The sequence below is a fragment of the Cydia strobilella genome, chromosome 3, assembly GCF_947568885.1.
Source record: "Cydia strobilella chromosome 3, ilCydStro3.1, whole genome shotgun sequence".
NCBI lineage: Eukaryota > Metazoa > Arthropoda > Insecta > Lepidoptera > Tortricidae > Cydia > Cydia strobilella.
The window spans coordinates 11847719-11867372 of NC_086043.1; the positions used below are offsets into that span (position 1 = coordinate 11847719).

Here is a 19654-nt window from a genome sequence, read left to right on the forward strand (position 1 = left end):
ATCTGGGCGAACCACAGTGCGGGCTCGTCTGCGTTAAATGGAGGCACGCGGACTCCGACCCTACATACCTGCGCCTCCTCGTCTGCGTCCGCAAATTTTTCATGGGGATCTTCAGTAGACATCTTGCGTTAGTCGGTAGTCACCAGTGTAGAGGGTCATGTACAAGAAGAAGTCGAGAAAAGTATTTACAATATTATTTACATAAGTATTTACATAACATTACACTAAATTGCAGTTAATTTTCAACAATTTAAATAACGTTTCTTCTTAGCAGATCTAGATAGAAGTATATATTATTCGTTGCCTAGTCACGGCGAGGGCGCATCGCGCAGGCGCGCGGACTTAGGCGCGTAAGGTAGCGGTTGTAGAGTGGCAAGCCGAGCAGGCCGCAACAGTGTGAATACGATATCTTTTACCAATCTTTTATTTTTGCCCGGCTTCTTTGCTTTAGTCATTATTCTGAGTGTTTACCTGTCAGCTCTGATGTTAATTTGGAAATGTTTCCTAGCGAAATAGTTAAATTTTCCGAACAGTTCTTTTCCAGCAGTTTACTATTTACATTATTTACAATATTTCGCTCTTGATTATGTATAGTTTTGGGCACTTTTTGTCATTTATTGTTTAAAATTCAACACTTAAGTATTATTTAAGTAGACCGCCACAATGACACTGACAACAATGCTAACCTATCATTAAAATTATTGCCAGTGTAAGAAATGAGTTCCAATGAAATTCCGCAACATGGCGCATGATCATATATTACTGGCTATATGTTACTGGTCAGGTCAGGCTTTACATGCTTATCCATTTGTGTCATTCAAACGCTTTTTTAACGCGCGTTGAAAAAGCTCTCGTGCGAATGGGGCCTAAATGTTATTTATTACAACAGTTTTATAAAATTCAAATTCATGTACAAAATATGTCAATTTTTTTTTATATGGCAACATACCCGTTTGACATGTGTCTTGTCGTCGTGGAAGTCTGGAAGAAGAGGGGATACGGAATACGATAGGATAGGATACGCTCTTTTTTCGAAAACCCGATGATTGGTGCGGTTCGTTCGTGTTAATTTAGGAATTTTAGGAACTTTTATTTCATTTAGTTATCATCAATTCAAAGGTAATTCTACTTGGAAACATGTAAATATTCCTATTTTTTTATTATTATCTTAAGAGAACGTAACTTGATAACTATAACCTAAAATTTCCAAATTTGAATTTACACAAATTGTAAGAGGTGGATTAAGATACTACGTCAATATTATATAGATTACTTTAAAATATTTCATTATTTTTTTGTTAATCTGTGCGTATGATAAAATACTTATGTTAAGAAGACTATTCCATGAATTTATAGTAAAACTTCTAAATGTTTGATTGTTTTTGTTTTTAGACAATGTCGGCTCTAATCCACGAAAAAATTTGGTTAGACAAGACCATTTACCATGATGCGGAGCGGGATTACTACGAGTCCTTGTCAAAGGTCAGTAGCATCAGTTTCAGATCAAAGTGCATTAATTTCATTTTTTAAACGTATGTGATCCAATACCTTTATCTTTTATTTATTCACCCCTTATCCATGCGGTTGTTTTTTTTTAGTTGGGGATATATTAATACTTATATAAAAGTTTTTTTTTTATTTTCATATAAATATGAATAATATGATGTTGTAGGTCCGAGTTCCACTTGCCTCAACTCAGTCTTCTTTGGCTAATGAAGTGGCAAAAGCAAGGCAACATATCAAAAATTCCCTAGAATGTGTGAGTAACACTTATTTTACATAAATTCACACATTTTTTAACACTACAACTTAACCCTTATAAAGAAGTACAAAAATGTGTAAAATCATTATTCGAAATCATTATCAGATGGTTCATTATAGGGGTTAAATAAAGTTGAGACTTATTCATTAAGGATTTTACCTAATTATAAAAAAGAGTATATAAAAAGAATCAGAATATTTTTATTTATGAAAACATAGGTACAATAAAATTATGGTTTTAAATTATGTACAGGTTACTCTATGTTACCCATGGGTGCAGGTATACAAATTTTTGGTTGCATGCAGCATGCATCTTTACTATAGGGTAGCAATTTATATACAACCTAAAATTACACAAAGTTAAAATAAGTTAAGATAGGACAGGAGTCACGAACATTATTAAAATTTTGGTTTACAAAAAAAAATTACCTAGTGAATTGTTATTATAAAAGAAGGCTATACTTGCAGGATTTACGTTTTATAGGAGAAGGCTATACTCGCCTGAACACTATTATTGAACACAAGATGCTATACTATATAACTACCTAATTGTAATAATTTCAGATGGATAGTGTTGCTTCACTGGCCGGAGTTCCAAACACAGAGTTGACCAACAAAGTCAGCAACCTCGAGAAAGAAAACTCACACCTCAAAAAGACTATGGATGACTTGCGCAAGCTCGTCATCAGCCTGCAGGCGCGTGTCGACACTCTTGAGAGCAGCAAACCGTCCCAAGCCAAGGCTGAGGCTCCTAAGGTGAAACCACTTGATGTATATGGAACAACATTTTATCTAATTGACGCATGCACTGCAAGTACAATTATGGTGTCTTTCAAATTTTGTTGTTTTTGAGGTTCTGTAGGTTTAGTACAAGAGTGCCGCGACGTATCTCACCCTCTAATTAATACATTTAGCAAAATATGGGTTGTCTATCTCGAGAGTGACTCAGATACTATTCTTTATTCTTTCTTGAATTGCAGTCATGTTCATAATAATAATAATAATAATAATAATAAATTCATTTATTTCAGATACATGATCCATAATTACAACTATTTACACAAACAACAATCATCAATAAAATTAGAAAAAAAAAAAAAAAAAAAAAAAAAAAAAAAAAAAAAAAAAAAAAAAAAAAAAAAAAAAAAAAAAACATTAAAATTCAAATCAATAAAAACTAAAATTAACACTAATATCATAAAACTAACGATTCAGTTAGACGCCCTGTGCAGCTTATCCCAGTGAAGCTGGAAAGGGCCGTCTAGGCGCTCTGCCACCGTCTGAAGGAGGCTATTCGGGCTGCCGCGCAGGCGCCTCACCAAGGACGCAACGCGCTTGCGCATTATAGCATGAAAGCCATCTGTACGTCTCTCGCAAAACATCCCCGATGCACTGCAATGGCGCGGCAGCCCCAACAGCATCCTAAAGCTATTATTATATTGGACGCGTAGGGCGCTCAGAGCCCGTTGTGTGTAGTTGATCCATAGGCTGCAGGTGTAAAATGATTGAGAAAACGCCTTAAAAAGGGTAACCTTAGCTTCTTTAGTACACCTTGCAAACCTACGAATCAACATATTGCTTCTTACTGCGAGCGCCCTACGCTCCCTCTCCACATCTTTGTCGTCACTCAGACTCTCCGTGACCCAGTGTCCAAGGTATTTAATTTCCTTAACAATACTAAGAGGCGTGTTGTCCAGTTTAGCTGGCGGCACGCGTGGGTAATGTTTGGTACCCGCCTTAAAAACCAACATCACGCTCTTAGACGTGTTGTACCTAAGCCCGTGTGATTTGGCATACTGTTCACAGACACTGAGCATCTTGTTGAGAGCGTTGACCGATGGGGCCAGTAGCACCATGTCGTCTGCATAACTAATGTTATTCACAAAAGTGCCATCCACTGAGCATCCTACCATGGTGCCACTGAGCTCCCTAATCAACCTGTCAACGTATAAACTAAAGAGCCTGGGCGACGACAGTCCACCCTGTCTTACACCGCATACCAGCCTGTATGAAACTGACAGCGAATTAGCCCACCTGACAACATTTCTCTGATGGTTGTACCAGTATTTAAATAATTCAACCAACTCACTGGGTAGGCATGCATCCTCATACAGTTTCTGCCAAAGTTTATCGTAGCATACCAAGTCGAAGGCCTTTGACAGATCGAGGAAACATGCATACACAGGTGTTTCCCTGTCTGTGTAGTACCGCACAGTGTGTTTTAGACAGAGAACTGCTGTCTCTGTAGAAAGGCCGGCTCTAAATCCGAATTGTGCATCATGCAGAGTCAAATTTCTTTCCAGTTCCCTGTCCAGCACACTGTCCAGCACCTTTGCCACAATACATTAGGTGTTACAGTTTGAGGATGGTAGGTACATGACACCCTGTCAGGGCACTCAATTTTCTTAAGTCTAGGTAATTACATGCATCTCATACAAATAGCAATAAAATCTATATTTATAACTTTATATTTTATCTATATTTTATATTTTCTATATTTACTATCTCGGCGCTCCTGTGCTAATCCTGCTTGTGCATCATTTTTGACTTCTGATTAAGGTGATACTGATAATTCGTATGGCCATATTTGTTAATTGTTGTTTGTAGGTATATGTATTGTTTAATTTTAGGCTGCAGCTAAAGAGGCTGAAGACTCAGATGATGGTGTTGATCTTTTTGGGTCAGATGACGAAGAAGAGAGTGCAGAAGCAGCTAGAATAAGAGAGGAACGTCTTGCAGCTTACAATGCTAAGAAATCTAAGAGTATGTATACTTTGTATTTGTATACACTGCTGAATGTCATTGTTTTTTTATCTCAGGAATCTAAGGGGATGCTTAATTCCTATGCAGGCAAAGTTTCGGGCTTACTCATTATTATTATTATTATTATTTATTCTATATTAAAATCTTACATTACATCAGACAGAAAAGTGCCGTGAAACCCTATCGGGTTTGTATCGACACTGCATTCGTGGATACATTTTACATTTAAACATTGTTGTGGTACATAGGAAAAATAAAAATTAAAAATTATATAAAGTTAAAAGTGAGATTACCTAATTACAATAAGAGTTATCGGCGGGTAAAACAAAATATCTCCCACTCAAGTACACAACCGGCCGTGCCGTGAATTCCTTATCGCTGGGCGATTTACGTGTCCAGAAAGTCGTAAGCGGCTCAGGTTTTCCTAAGCGTATGACATTAGTTTAGTGAGGCATTAATTACAATAGATCGAACGAGTTTGAGTATGCACCGAGTGGGGCGTGTAGCGGATACAGGATGATTTATTTCGTTATGAATATTTAATTCATTGATAATTATATTAATTAGTTAGTTACTTACTGTTAGGGTTATTTATTATGTTTTAACATTATTTATTTAATATTAATATGGCCAGCAGATTATATAATATGTAATTATACACATATATATTGGATGCTTTATGTAGGTAAAGTTATGTTGAGACGCCGTCAAGATAGTATTTTTTTAGTAAATTCTTTTTATTTTTCTCGTTTATAGTAATTTTTAAATTTATGGGTAGTTCGTTATATAACCTAGGTGCTATATACGATGTTTTTCTTTCTCCGTATTTGTTGTTACTGTTGATAGTTGTAACTTTCATTTGAGAAATCTTTCTTATATGTATTTTTGATTGAATAGGTTTCATTATTTGTTCGTTATGAATGTTTTCCATTAAAATTAAGTATTTTATTTTACATTGAATAGGCATAACTTTACAAAATTTGAACAGTTTGCTATAGTCGTCTCTAAATTGATCTTTTATTTTTCTGGGAACTATTAGTTTTAGTAATCTGAGTTGAAGATTGTATATTTTGTCTAAGTAGCTTTTGAACGTTCTGCCATAGCTTGTAAGCCCATACGCTATGATTGATTCAGCTAGTGCATTGTACATGTTAATTAGTATTTTGTATGGTACTTTATATCTAATGACTGAGAACTTAGAAAGGATTGCTCGCAATTTATCGCACAAGGCATCAATGTGAGGACCCCAATTAAAGCGTTCATCTATAATAACCCCAAGGTATGAGGCTTGATTAGTCTGCTGTATTTTTGGACACAAGCATCTAGGACAGTTGTCGTTCAGTGTATGAAGACAATTGTGGTTGTGAGCTTTCAGATTAATATTGTTCGGTGCTACTCTGCGACCTGAACAGATATGTATCAGCTGGGTTTTCTGGGCGTTCAGCACAAGACCTGCATCATGAGACCACTTGCTTATGGCGGTGAAGTCAGCTTGCAGTTTCTTAAGAGCCACATTTACATTTTTATCCGATATGACCAAACACGTATCATCTGCATATTGGTAGATTGAGCAGTGTTTGATTACACTACCCGCATCATTCACATACGCTAGATAATGTAACGGGCCGAGTACTGATCCTTGTGCTGTGCCGATTGTCACGTCCACTTCTTCGCTCATAGAATTACCTATTTTAACTTTATAATATCTGTCGCTGAGATAATTTTTACACCAGTTAAGTAGAGGGCCCCTTATACCAGTGTTATCTAATTTCTCTATTAATAGATCATGTTTTAGTGTGTCAAAGGCCTTGCTATAATCTATCAGTACTAGAAGCACATGTTCTTTATTATTTAAGTGAGTATTTATTTCCTCTGTGAACTCTGAAAGAAGCAATGTTGTACTTTTTTTGGGCCTAAATCCGAATTGCCTATCTGTAAGTATGTTGTGCGAGTCATAGAAGTTAAATATTAAATTAGATATATATTTCTCAAAGATTTTATCGATTATTGGTAATATTGTTATAGGCCTATAATTCTCATAGATGTCTGTTTGTCCTTTTTTATATATTGGTCTAACGATTCCTGCTTTTAATTCTTTAGGGTATATTCCAGTCATTATGCTACTGTTAAGAAGGTTTGCTATTGCATTAGAAATGTATTTGCTTGCCAGTTTTATGTCTATGGGGCGTATGGAATCGCATCCTGGGCCTTTGCGCTGATCTATACGGCTTATTATTTTGTGAAGATCAAACTCGTTACATTTTTTGTAGTAGATTGACTTATCAGAACGTCTTGTATAGCTAGCTTTATTTAAAATCTTTTTGTCACATTGAGGCACTGTAACACAAACTGAATTATGAAAAGATTTAGCGAAGTTGTCGGCAATATTTTTTTGAGTGAAGTTATAAGAACTAAATGCTTTATCTATTATATTTTCAATTGTATTTTTATTTCTACCAGTTAGTTCATTTAGTATTAACCATAGGTTCCTAGGGTTATTTTTACATTCGTTAATTTTATCGTTTATGAATTTGTTTTTAGAATAATTGATTTTTTTATGTATTTTATTTCTTTCTCTGTTATATATTTGACACGTGTTTCTTGTTTATCCATTCCCATTCAAGAAATATGGTTTTAGTAGGGAATGCAATAACCAAACTTCATTACCGGTTTCATTTACGATTATGCCCGAAAAATAACGGATTATCGGTTTCGGTTATTTTCGACAAAAAAAGATAAGTTTACAATCAAGTCACTAAAAAATTACGAAAATAAAGGTACAGTATTAGGGAATGTGAGTATAAGTCTCTGTTTTTTAATAAAACACACAAAATACAGTAAAACAGAAGATGCTGCAGGTGCTTTTGCCAATTATTTCTGCAGTGTTTCCAATCAGAGGAACCGCAATTAGATTCAACTGGCCCCGATGCGGTTCCTCCGTTTCTGGCTAAGGACTGCATATCGGCACTACAGTTTCCACTCCTACACATCTATAATATTTTCTTGCAAACTACCACCTATCCTGATTGTTGGAAGAGAGCCAGGGTGACTCCTGTGCCTAAAAGCAGTTCCGGGTCGGACGTCATGGGGTATAGGCCAATTGCTGTGCTGCCGGTTTTCGGAAAGCTATTTGAGATAATCCTTGACTGTAAAATAACTTGGCAGAGATCTACCCAGCTTGACGCTAGCCAGCATGGGTTCCACAAAGGTCGCTCTACTACTACCAACCTTAGCGACTTTGTGGACTATGTCACGATGGCCATGGATGGTCGGCTCCAGGTGGACGCAGCACATTTCGATTTCAAGAAGGCATTTGATGTAGTAGATAATGACATCCTCCTTGAAAAATTTGCAATGATAGAATTTGCTCCAAATTGTTGTACTTCTTTGTAAACTACGTAAGCAATCTATTAGTCAATTTGTCCGATTGGCAGGCTATAACTCTCGGCCTTTTTTAACCCGTTCATGAGTGAGCCAAGGCAGCACTCTCGGTCCAATGGAATTTTTGTGAATTATAAACGATTTGCCGAAGGTCGTCAGTGCCGCCAAATGCTTATTGTTTGTTTGTTAAAGGTGCTTCTGACTGTGGAAGGTTGCAGGATGATATCAATGCAGTCGTTGCTTGGAGTGAAGAGAATCACCTTCACTTTAACACCTCTAAATGTAAAGTCATCACATTCTCTAGGGAAAAGCACCCATCATCTGAACCGAACCGAACCGTATCACCTGAACAGTGCCGAGCTAGAAAGGGTTTTTGACATTCGAGATCCTGGGCTCATTATGGATACCCAGCTCGACTTCCGAAAACACATAACTGTGATTTGTAAAACTGCGTGCAAAACTTTAGGTTTCATCATTGGAACAGCTGCCCAATTTACAAGTCTTAGGCAGAGAATAAGTAATAGTATTCTCATACATAACGGCCACGCACCGCCCCGCCCTGACTCGAATTACCTCGCCCCGCGACAGCAGATTGACGGCCGTTTGCCGGCCGCTCAGTACTGTTTTTAAGCAACTTACTCACACTATGACACATGACGCGTGTACAGACGTGTCGTGCATACATAGAAACGCAAGTGATTTTTGATGTATAGCGTGTCCGCCCTGTGTCTTAGGCCAGCGTTGGCGCTGTATTTTGCTTACGTTCTGAGTCGGTTGGAGTATCCGCATAAGGCAAAGTATACGATCATGCTTGAAAGAGTGCAGCGCAAATTTGCCAGGTTTGCTTATAAAAAGATAAGCTTTAATAGGGAAGATGGCTTTTCTCTACCACCAGCTTGGGATCCTGTAGTCCATCTGATAAAGGAGCAAGCGAGACATAGACTGTGAGACCTTAGTGTTGGATGATGCTGGACATTCTGATGTTTTGAAAAGATGTGTCCCGCCGAGTTTGTTGCCGGTCCCATATTGGGATACCCTCCTACAATTTAGGAGGGAATTAAATCTTCTCGGGTCCGCGGCGTAGTTTATATCGCGTATATATATATCTTTACTTGAAAATAATTGTAGTGTATAACTAGCCTTATGAACCGATTTTGCATGTACAACCAGCCTTAAAGTTTGTAGTCTTTGTAATTTTTCCTCAGTCACCCGTTGACCACGAACGCTGTAAAGGGTTCGAAACGTCGGGATGTATTATAAATTCAATATACGCGATATAATCCGTTTTCATAGTTTTATTTCATGAGTAACTATCGCGGTAACCGAAGACAATATTTTTATAAAAAGATGTTTGGCTACTATCCCTTTCTACCCTTCCCGCTTTGTCTTGGGCATGGTTGACCTAGACTCTCTAGAACTCGGGCGCAAAAAGCCCCTCATAGCGCATTTCCACTCTTTCTGGGTAAGGGTTGACAGTCCTAGTGTTCTAGACTGTGCCTTTGCCGAGTTTCTGTTACGGAATACAATAACCGGCCAAACTTCATAACCGACTTCGATTACGGTTATACCCGAAAAATAACCGATAATCGGTTACGTTGCGTTTTCGATAAAAAATGATATATTTACAAAGTAATTAAAAATTACGACAATAAAGGTTCTGTATAGAAGCCGACTTAATCATAAGATGTATGGCTTATAAAATAAATAAGATTAAAAAAAAAAAAAAAAAGGTTCTGTATAGGGAATGTGAGTATAAGTCTTAGTTTTTTAATAAAACACACAAAATACAGAACAAGGGAAAATATGATATTGGACGTGATTCAATCAAAAAATTTCATAAATAGGGGAAGTAAAGTTTGGTATATTTTATTTATTTAAACCTTTGGGAAACCAACAAGCAAACACAACAACACACATAGTAAATCAGATAACACATTCACAAGCCACAGTTTCCACTAATGAATGATAACAGTTATGTTGCTCAGAAACTTTAATAACTTTTCGTTATTAAAGTACACGAATGACAAAAACCGGCCAAGTACGAGTCGGACTCGCGCACGAAGGGTTCCGTACCATTACGCAAAACACGGCAAAAAAATTACGTTTGTTGTATGGATGGGATCCCCATTTAAATATTTATTTTATTCTTTTTTTAGTATTTGTTGTTATAGCCGCAATAGAAATACATCATCTGTGAAATTTTCAACTCTCTAGCTATCACGGTTCGTGAGATACAGCCTGGTGACAGACGGACAGACATACAGCGGAGTCTTAGTAATAGGGTCCCGTTTTTACCCTTTGGGTACGGAACCTTAAAAATTAAGTCACAGCAAAAAAAACAGAATTTTGTAATCATTAGAAGATCAATTCATAGAATTTAAGTCATAACTCATACGTAACCGGTTATTCGAGTTTCCAATATTCGGTTATGAAATTTTGTCAAAATAATCTGATACTTATATTATAACCGATTATTTCGGTTACGGTTATAACTGAATTGCATTCCCTAGTTTCTGTCCAATGGGATGGGTTTGGGTGGCGCACGTCCCGTACGAAGGCGTAAGCGCCTACTGGCAAACCCTGTGACGCGTACTGTACCTAGTGTACCTACGTGCTGCAAGTGCGCCTTCCGCCCGGGCCATCACGCTAATAAATAATCTACATATGTAGGTCCGGGATGCCGACATTTTTGCTGACCGGTTAGGCAACTTCCTAAAAGCGGTTATGCCTGTTCTCAATTCCATGTATAATATAATATTGATTTATATTGACATTTTTTTATAACATCTTATTTTTATTTTATATCTGTACCTATTGTGCAATTGTTACTTTAAAGTGTGTATTTACCGTGTATACCGTGTAAGAGTTTTAGTGTACTGTCAGCTTGTACTATGTGTGGAAATAAATGAATTGAAATGAAAAGTGAAAATATGACCTTTGATGATACAATATTCAATCAAAATATTTCTTAAATAAGGGATGTAAATTTGGTATGTTTTTGTTGTTAAAGTACACGAATGACAATAATTATAGTTACAGGCGTCACAGCCAAACAAGGCAGGATTTTGTAGTTATTAGATCAATTCATCTAATTTAAGTCATAAATTTAAATAACCGTAACCGGTTATTCGAGTTTCCAATAATCGGGTATGAAATTTTAACAAAATAATCGGTTTTAACCGATTATTTCGGTTACGGCTCATATAACCGATTTGCATTCCCTAGATTTTAGGCGTTTTCAGTTTGTCTGCAGAGAGCAGGCCATCATAATCCATACTGAGTAAATTGCTGCCACTACCACAATAAAACTTGGATAAATTAAAATTTAAAGGTGGCTTATGTATAGTTAGCTATAGAGATACTTGTACCCCCCAAAAACAAAGTTCTATGCAGGGAGGAGTTCAGTATCACAGTAGGTGACTACATTCTAAAACATGATTTTTGATGTAATGTTTTAATTTCAGTGGCATATACACACTATATGACCGACTAGACCAGGGTTTTTCAAACTTTTTACCTGTGTACCCTAATAAATTTTCCAGATGTCTGCAAACCACATGACAAAGAAAAAAAACACTGTATTTAAGAAAGTCTGGTTAAAGGTACTGGTTGCTTTTCGCGAACCCCATTAAACCCGTTTACGGTAAAAGGCACCAACCCCTTTACCACAAAGGGGTTTAAAGCACAACAACAACCCCTGGTACAGCTAACTGATTTATTTCACCTCACTTTTCGTACCCTTTTTCATTTTCATGGATAAATTTAAAAGTGGAAAAATTACTGCCTTGGGTGAGACTTGAACTGAACTTGAGAGTCTCACCCAAGGCAGTAATTTTTCCACTTTTAAATTTATTCTAAGCTTAATAGCATCGATCGCAGACGTTTCTGCTTGTTACAAATTAATTTTCATGGATGTACATATAAGATACTAGCGACCCGCCCCGGCTTTGCACGGGTGCAATGCTGATGTATTATACATATAAACCTTCCTCTTGAATCGCTCTATCTATTTAAAAAAAAACCGCATCAAAATCCGTTGCGTAGTTTTAAAGATCTAAGCATACATAGGGACAGACAGACAGCAGGAAGCGACTTTGTTTTACACTATGTAGTGATTATCTGCTGAGATGGCTGATGAGAAACCATTGCATATTTGAAATACTTAGTGCTTTCTTCGGAGACCCCTGGAATGTCTGTAACTATTAGCTGAAGAAAAAGATCTTTATTCTTATTCTGGTAACCATTCTGACATAAAAGAGATATAAGATTAATCTGCACTGCATACAGGTTCAGTTGATAATCTTGGTCCTACTCATTTAAAAAAAATCTGTTAAGTCCTGTTTTTCCAACAAACAGTTACTTGTTTTTAACTTTAAATTTTGATTTTCAGAGCCAGTGCTCATCGCCAAGTCAAACATTATTCTGGATGTCAAACCTTGGGATGATGAGACTGACATGAAGGCTTTGGAGGAGGCAGTACGAAACATCACCTCAGATGGTCTCCTCTGGGGCGCAGCTAAATTAGTGCCTCTCGCTTATGGCATCCACAAACTGCAAATCTCCTGTGTAGTGGAAGATGACAAGGTTTCTGTGGATTGGCTCACTGAAGAAATTGAGAAAAATGAAGACTTTGTAAGTACTAATTAAGATAAACTAATCTGTAACATGTTTAACTGCTTAATTATTATGTTAGCTGCTATAAGTTATAGTGAGAAGTAGTCATTCATTTGTGTGATGATGGGTGTGGATACTTCATCCTGAGTTATAGAGATATTTTCTATTTACCCACCCCAATACCCATGATACAACGATTAGTGTGCAAACTGAATGGACGCTCGAGCGGGGCGTGCAGCGCGGCGTCCAGGTTAAACAAATTCAAACGTTTAAGAGAGGCCTCAGTGCACGCTGCTTAAATCCCTTGGAAGATTGGCCTGTTGCTGCAGGCCCCGCCCCGCCGAACGTGCCGCTCGCTCGCCACTGAGATCAAACACTACTAGGCGGCTATTTGTTCAATAATATTTTTTAACTAATTATTATGTTTAATTTATGTCCTTCATATGTTTCAACACTTTCAATTATGATGATTAAATTTGGGTCAAATTTAAGATTACTGGTTACATATTATGTAGGTGTGGAGGAGTTATTTAGTTAGTTAGTTTTACTGGGCATTTTCCGCAAGTCGACATCCAATGTGCCTATTTTGCGTGAATACGAGGTAGGCCTATTCTAACCACCCCAGCTCGTCCATGAAACCTAGCAAGGTCTTCAGGTTGCTAACTGCCTCCTTCAACGTGCACGGATTCCCTAGGTATTTGCTCCTGTGTACTTCTATCTGTTTACAGTCCAGGAGAATATGTTTTGTTGTTTCTTCTTCTTCCATACACGCTCTGCACATGGGGCTGTCCGTTTTACCCATATTATGTAGGTGTTTATTTAGTGTAGGTGTGGAGGAGTATATGTAATTATAAACTTGACACAATACTAGCTTTTAATGGAAGTTCTGCCACCGACTTCACGCCACGTTTTTTTGTTTACAGGTACAAAGTGTTGACATTGCAGCATTCAACAAAGTGTAACAACTATGGTTTTCTAACTAAAAATTAATATTTCATTTAAACTTCTTTTGTTTTATCTTTTTTGATCCCCATCATCACCATACACTTAGAGCTGCACTCCCCTGTGTTAGAGTCTGTGCGGAAAGAGAAGAGTCGTGGAATATAAGGAAACCAATACATTCTGTGACTCTTCTCTTTCCGCACAGACTCTACGCTGTGTTGTGTGCTACCGTAGATAAGTAATCAAGACTTATTATTTCCAATGTAGGTAAAATGAAATAGTAGATTGTGTTACAAGGGAGCCAAACGGACACATTTACGGCGAGGGCGTACTCAATGTATCCTGAGCGTAGTGAGGCACTCTGTGTTAACGCCTAAGGTGGAAATAGTTTTGCTACAATGTGACACATACTGCTTTTCACATCACCTCGCTATGCTCGGGATTGTGTCGGGATTTAATTATAGAATTGTTCGCTTCGTTCAGGATTCAATAAACGCCCTCGCCGTAAATATGTCATTTTTGCTTCCTTACACAATCTACTATCAATCTACTAAATAAAGAGTGTCAGTCACGAATGTAGCCATACAATCGAAGTTACGCTATTATTCTAAAACGACATTCTGAAATATAGTTTGTTAAAGGACTGTCTCATTTCAAACATTGACAGAGAGAATCATACTATCTTTGTCTTACACTAGTACTAGCACCCAAGTAAAAAGGATGAGTATAGTTTTTTTTGTTCTTATTTACTGACAATTTGGGTTGACCAACTATAACATGAATAAACATTTACTGGTACTAGTTTCCGCTGCTAAAAATTGTAATAAGTTCACAAAAAAATCGGGCTGGAAGTAATTTTACATACAAAAGAAAGGGACAGACGTCTCCTTCAAGCTGTCTCGCTCGGTAGGTTTTTGTCAACTTGTCGGTAGAAAAAAGCGCGAAATTCGAATTTTCTATGAGACGTCAACCCCATATACTACTCTTTGGTCAACCCTTCGCGCCTACATTTTTAAAACGCCGTTTTTTTCTACTGAAAGTGACTGTGCCAGTGTATAAGTCTACTATGGATTAATAAATCGATCATTTCAAAAATATCCGCTTTTTTAATCTTGACTCAAACAACTCATTCTGAGCATTGACATCACGGAGACCGGAGACTATATAAAGGAGCCAAATCTCTATGTATGAAAAATGTCGATCAAAAAACAGTAATTAGGCGGCGCCACCATACACCGAAATAATACCAAAAACAACCTACGTAATTTGGTCGGGTTATTTGTTGCCTTATATGGTTCATGTTATACTCATGTCCCAGAGCCTAACTAGCGCCACAGGAGAGATTAGGAACTATTATTTAAAGCTGAAACCGGTCACTTTTGCAACAATTCTGCCATAAGAGATTGGCATCCTTTCTATACCATCCATAATTGACACTATTCTGAGGATTGACAGCTATTAATGTCAAAATGACATTAATGACACTCGGCGGGCATACCGTAGCATGCTTTGATTTTATTCAGATTTTATGTTTTCTAATTTTTGTATTTAGATTCAGCTACTCTATGAGCTTTTAAAGTAAATAATTAAGCGACGACATATTTTTCCGTTTCTAATTAATCATGAATTGCAAGAAGTGTGAATCTCCCGGAACTGTAGTTTTACGGCAAAAGGATCGCTACTGTGAAAATTGTTTTACAAATGGCATTAATCACAAATTTCGAGCCATTATTGGAAAAAATAGAGCCATACCACCAAATGAACAAGTTTTGGTTTGTTTATCGGGTGGGCCTAGCTCGAGTGTACTGTTGGATATGGTTTTTAATGGAATTTCTATGAGTAATCATAAGAAATTAAGGATTACACCTTGTTTTGTGCATTTGATAGGTAACCTTTATTTAATAAGAATATTATTGAAGGACCTTCACCCTTTAGTTAGTGCCTACCCATAATAACTCTTTGACTTCCAGATAGTATTCATGATAAAAATGCTGACAAAACTGCAAATATTATTATAAACCAATGCAAACAATATGACTTCCAAATCTACGTCATTCATTTGTCAGAATATGTTCAGGCTCACACAAACTTACCAGAAGCTAACTGTGTGCTTGCTACTGCTAATAAGAATGAGGTGGAATTCCAAGCAATGCTGAGTAGTATGCCTGTTACAGTCAGAAATGATTATTTCATGAAAATAAGATCTAACTTACTTGTAAGAGTAGCAGAACAATTGCAGTGCAATTATATTTTCACGGCTGAAACTACAGCCACATTAGCTATCAACTTGCTGTCAAACCTTACCATGGGTCGGGGAGCACAAGTTCAGGATGATGTTGTAAGTATGATAATCACTACCTACTATTTACAAAATAAATACTAATTAATATAATATGAAATCATAAACTTAAACATATACTTTATATAATACAGCATTTTATATACAATGTAAAATATGCAAAATATATTCTCGTCACTCACAGAAGTCACACCCCTCATTACCCTCCACCTTACAAAACAGTTGTCTTTTTATTGCAATAATGATAGAAACTAGCAACACTGTGTGTATGTAACATAGTGTTGTCAGTTTATTTATATGAGTGGTGAGGAATCTGCATTTATCCTTAACACATTCACAGATGGTAAGGTAAGTGACGTCATGTGTATAGCAAAAGGAAACAAAAAACTATGCAAATGCTATAGCATTCGTTTCCGCAAATGTGTTAAGCTGTCAACACTTAGAATCCTCATGTATATGCACATAAAATTATAAAATGTATGTTTGAGCCCAGTAAATATTTACATCACATGTGGCATCACAAAGATGGCCTGTCCCAGTAATCTACAATATAATGTGATTGAGTGTAAATTTGTTCTATTGTGTAATTTACTCAATTAGAATAAGGTTAACTATGGAATGAGTAGGTATACAATGCAATTATAAAATGTATATATGTGTGACAACTCTAATCATATTCTTATGTGACTCCTTTATTTTTAGATATTTATCATGACAATATATGTACTTTAAACAAAAGCTTATTTCAGAGTTTTTACGACGGCAGGAATGAAAGCCTCAAAATATTAAGACCAATGAAAGACATTAGTAAGGAGGAACTGGACTATTATATCAAAATTAAAAACTTACATCCAGCTGACCAAAGCATTTTCCAACAAAACAGCCTGCAGTCCGTAATTGGGTCATTTGTTACTGAATTGCAAGACAGCTTTCCAGCCACAATTTCAACTATTTGCAAAACTGCTGACAAAATTGGAACTTATAACAATAACCAACCAAATGAAAAGTGTGTTCTGTGCAAGGTATGTAATGAGTCACATGTGAATTCGCCACTAAGCCCTCTGGAGACCTTGAAAATCAGAATTTAACTTGAAAGTCCATCCCGAATTGCCCATCTCTATTGCGTTATTTAAGTCACAGGGACTAAAGACAATTTTAGTATCTCAAATGTGTAGCGTGCAAACTGCAGACTCTGAGCCTCAGAAATGCTGACTAGAAAGCTGTAATTTGGCATAGGTAGGGTAACCTGTCCAACAGTCGGTCAGCCGCATTCGAGGGAAGCCAGTGCTGTCAAACTGGTTTAACTTGGCAGATATAATTAATATCAATTTATTTGTTATAACCTTAAAATGCAAGCGTAGCAAGCAATACATTAACATTGATACTTTTACACAATGTTTAATTAAAAATGTAGGTGTTACTAAATTGATGGATAGACAGGTTACCCTGTGCATATTACTTATGCCTCAAAATTGATACCTAATAATGATAATTTACTCTCATTCACATAGGTAACGTATTTCTGTTTAACTTCAAGGTGCAGGGACTCATTGAATAAGTCTTTCAAAAACTTTATGGCTTTACCTAAGCATAACTATTTTATACATAGGGACAGACAGACGGACAGACACCGGAAAGCGACTTTGTTTTATACTATGTATTATATCAGATTTTTTTTTGTTATTACAGAGCATCCTGAGGACAAAAAGCACAAAGTTAACCGCTCTGGACGCAACTAACTTTTCACGAGTAGTGTCCCTCCAGAGCCCTAGTAATGCAGACTTCAAGGAAATCGAGCATCAAGCAAACTACAGTAATGAGAAATCCATGTTTCCTTATGTCAATGATCGTCTATGTTATGGTTGTAGCAGAAATTATTTAGAAATTGACAATTCAACGTTACCACGGTATATTCATGATGCTATTCAGAGTTAATTACCTAGTGCTTGTTAAATTAAACTCGCACGATAACGACATTCAATCATGGCGAGGCATTGAGAGGAAATAGAAAATTTGTCAATCTATATCAGTACCTATACCAATTAATTAATCTACTTGTACGAGTGGAATTAAGTCCCAAAATAGATAGTATTTAATTTGTACCTATTTATAAGGAAATGCTTGTTGAGAATATATTCTGTATGTATTCTATTTCATTTATATAATTTATTGTTAATTTTAGTGTCTGACTGAAATTTCCGTTTCGGCATAACAATCGTGTTTCAGAAGAAGGTTCGGTTTCAGCCAAAAACTGCCGAACATTTCGGCCGTACCGAAACTTTGGATCGCGTTCGCCTAGTTTTTTCTATAATGATAACTTGATAAGTGAACTCTAATTGATCGTTCTTAATGGGGTTGGCAGCTGTCAAAGGTATTTATAGATGGCGCCAGCATTTTGTTTTACCTGTCTCTAGTTTTGTTCTATGAGATTTGGATTAAAGTGCTATCGCATATAAAGTTCCATAAAAAATAACTAGAAATTTACAGCATTGGTAGGATTGACAGGTAAAACGGTAAAACCTATACTGGCGCCATCTGTACAAAATACTTCGACCGACCAACCCCATTAAAATAGACGTGGTCCGACACGCACTTGGCCGTTATATCATATCATTAATATTATCATATCATTTGTGCCATTTTCAACCAAAAGGGTACTTATTGTCGCTTGTCAGAAAGGCGCTATTTCCATATAGCTTGAATTAGAAATTAACCTTATCGACAAGCGACAATGTGGTACCTTTTGGTTGAAAACGTCACATTTATTTAATGCAACTATGGTATTTTACAAAGATGTTAAAGTCTAATCAAGTACAAACATGGACCCTACTAGGGTGTAGCAGTTTACATTATAATTATTCTTACCCAGTAGCAGAGAATAAGTAATAGTATTATCAAGTAGGTAGTGGTGAATAATTGAATAATGGCTTATAACTACAAAAGGAATACAATCTTAACATTTTTATTAGGGTTCCGTAGCCAAATGGCAAAAAACGAAACCCTTATCGTCATGTCTGACTGTCTGTTTGTCTGTCCGTCCGTATGTCACAGCCACTTTTCTCTGAAACTATAAGAACTATACTGTTGAAACTTGGTAAGTAGATGTACTCTGTGAACCACATTAAGATTTTCACACAAAAATAGAAAAAAAACAATAAATTTTGGGGGTTCCCCATACTTGGAACTGAAACTCAAAAAATTTTTTTCATTAAACCCATACGTGTGGGGTATCTATGGATAGGTCTTCAAAAATGATATTGAGGTTTCTAATATAAAATGTGTGTGTGTCCCTCCCCCTGTAACTTCTAAAATAAGAGAATGATAAAACTGAAAAAATATATGATGTACATCCATGCAAACTTCCACCGAAAATTGGTTTAAACGAGATCTAGTAAGTAGTTTTTTTTTTATACGTCATAAATCGTAAACTGCAATTTACCTTTCACTCACGTTTCACATAAAAAATACATTGTTAAAATTATGTAATGTACGGAACCCTCGGTGCGCGAGTCCGACTCGCACTTGGCCGGTTTTTATTATTATTATGTGTATATTTACGTTCACTGACATTACAATAGAACATCTGTTCTTTCGCCGGACACTTTCTTGTTATCTTGCTGCTAAGAGGGACAAGGAAACAACATATCCTTTCGTTGTACACCGTGTCCAATAAGTCCGAATATAGTACAAATATTGAATTAAATAGATGTACGAATACTTACCTACTGCAATTAAAATTATATTTTATTAATAGCACACATATATTTACAACAACTGTTTCGGAATAACTCCACCTTCCACTTATTTTACCAGCCTCAAACGCTTTTCGGATGAATCACACGCAGCACGCACCATTTCCATTTCGTCCCAAATGCGCTCGATAACCTTTTTGAA

The 19654-nt window shown here is 36.6% G+C and overlaps 2 protein-coding genes across 5 annotated transcripts in view; both read left to right on the plus strand.

Moving 5' to 3' along the window:
• The first annotated feature begins 977 nt into the window (after positions 1-977).
• On the plus strand, positions 978-13526 carry LOC134755865 (probable elongation factor 1-delta). 4 transcript variants are annotated; one of them, XM_063692499.1, is made up of 7 exons: positions 979-1119; positions 1393-1482; positions 1673-1759; positions 2326-2517; positions 4392-4524; positions 12296-12537; positions 13443-13526. In XM_063692499.1, exons 2-7 carry the CDS (start codon positions 1396-1398, stop codon positions 13479-13481), a joined length of 780 nt encoding a protein of 259 aa, XP_063548569.1. In that variant the 5' UTR covers positions 979-1119; positions 1393-1395; the 3' UTR covers positions 13482-13526. The 4 variants fall into 4 exon arrangements, with proteins under 4 accessions (XP_063548571.1, XP_063548569.1, XP_063548570.1 ...); XM_063692500.1 differs by having other exon boundaries at positions 1088-1139; XM_063692501.1 differs by lacking the exon at positions 1673-1759 and having other exon boundaries at positions 978-1119.
• Positions 13527-14966: 1440 nt separating this feature from the next.
• The window catches only part of LOC134755913 (cytoplasmic tRNA 2-thiolation protein 2-A), a 177092-nt gene continuing 172404 nt past the window's right edge, over positions 14967-19654 (plus strand). The window contains exons 1-4 of the mRNA XM_063692594.1: positions 14967-15348; positions 15432-15799; positions 16510-16782; positions 17450-19183. Of these exons, the coding sequence (XP_063548664.1) occupies positions 15084-15348; positions 15432-15799; positions 16510-16782; positions 17450-17695 (1152 nt within the window). The 5' untranslated portion in view covers positions 14967-15083 and the 3' untranslated portion in view covers positions 17696-19183. The remainder of the gene's footprint in view (positions 15349-15431; positions 15800-16509; positions 16783-17449; positions 19184-19654) is intronic.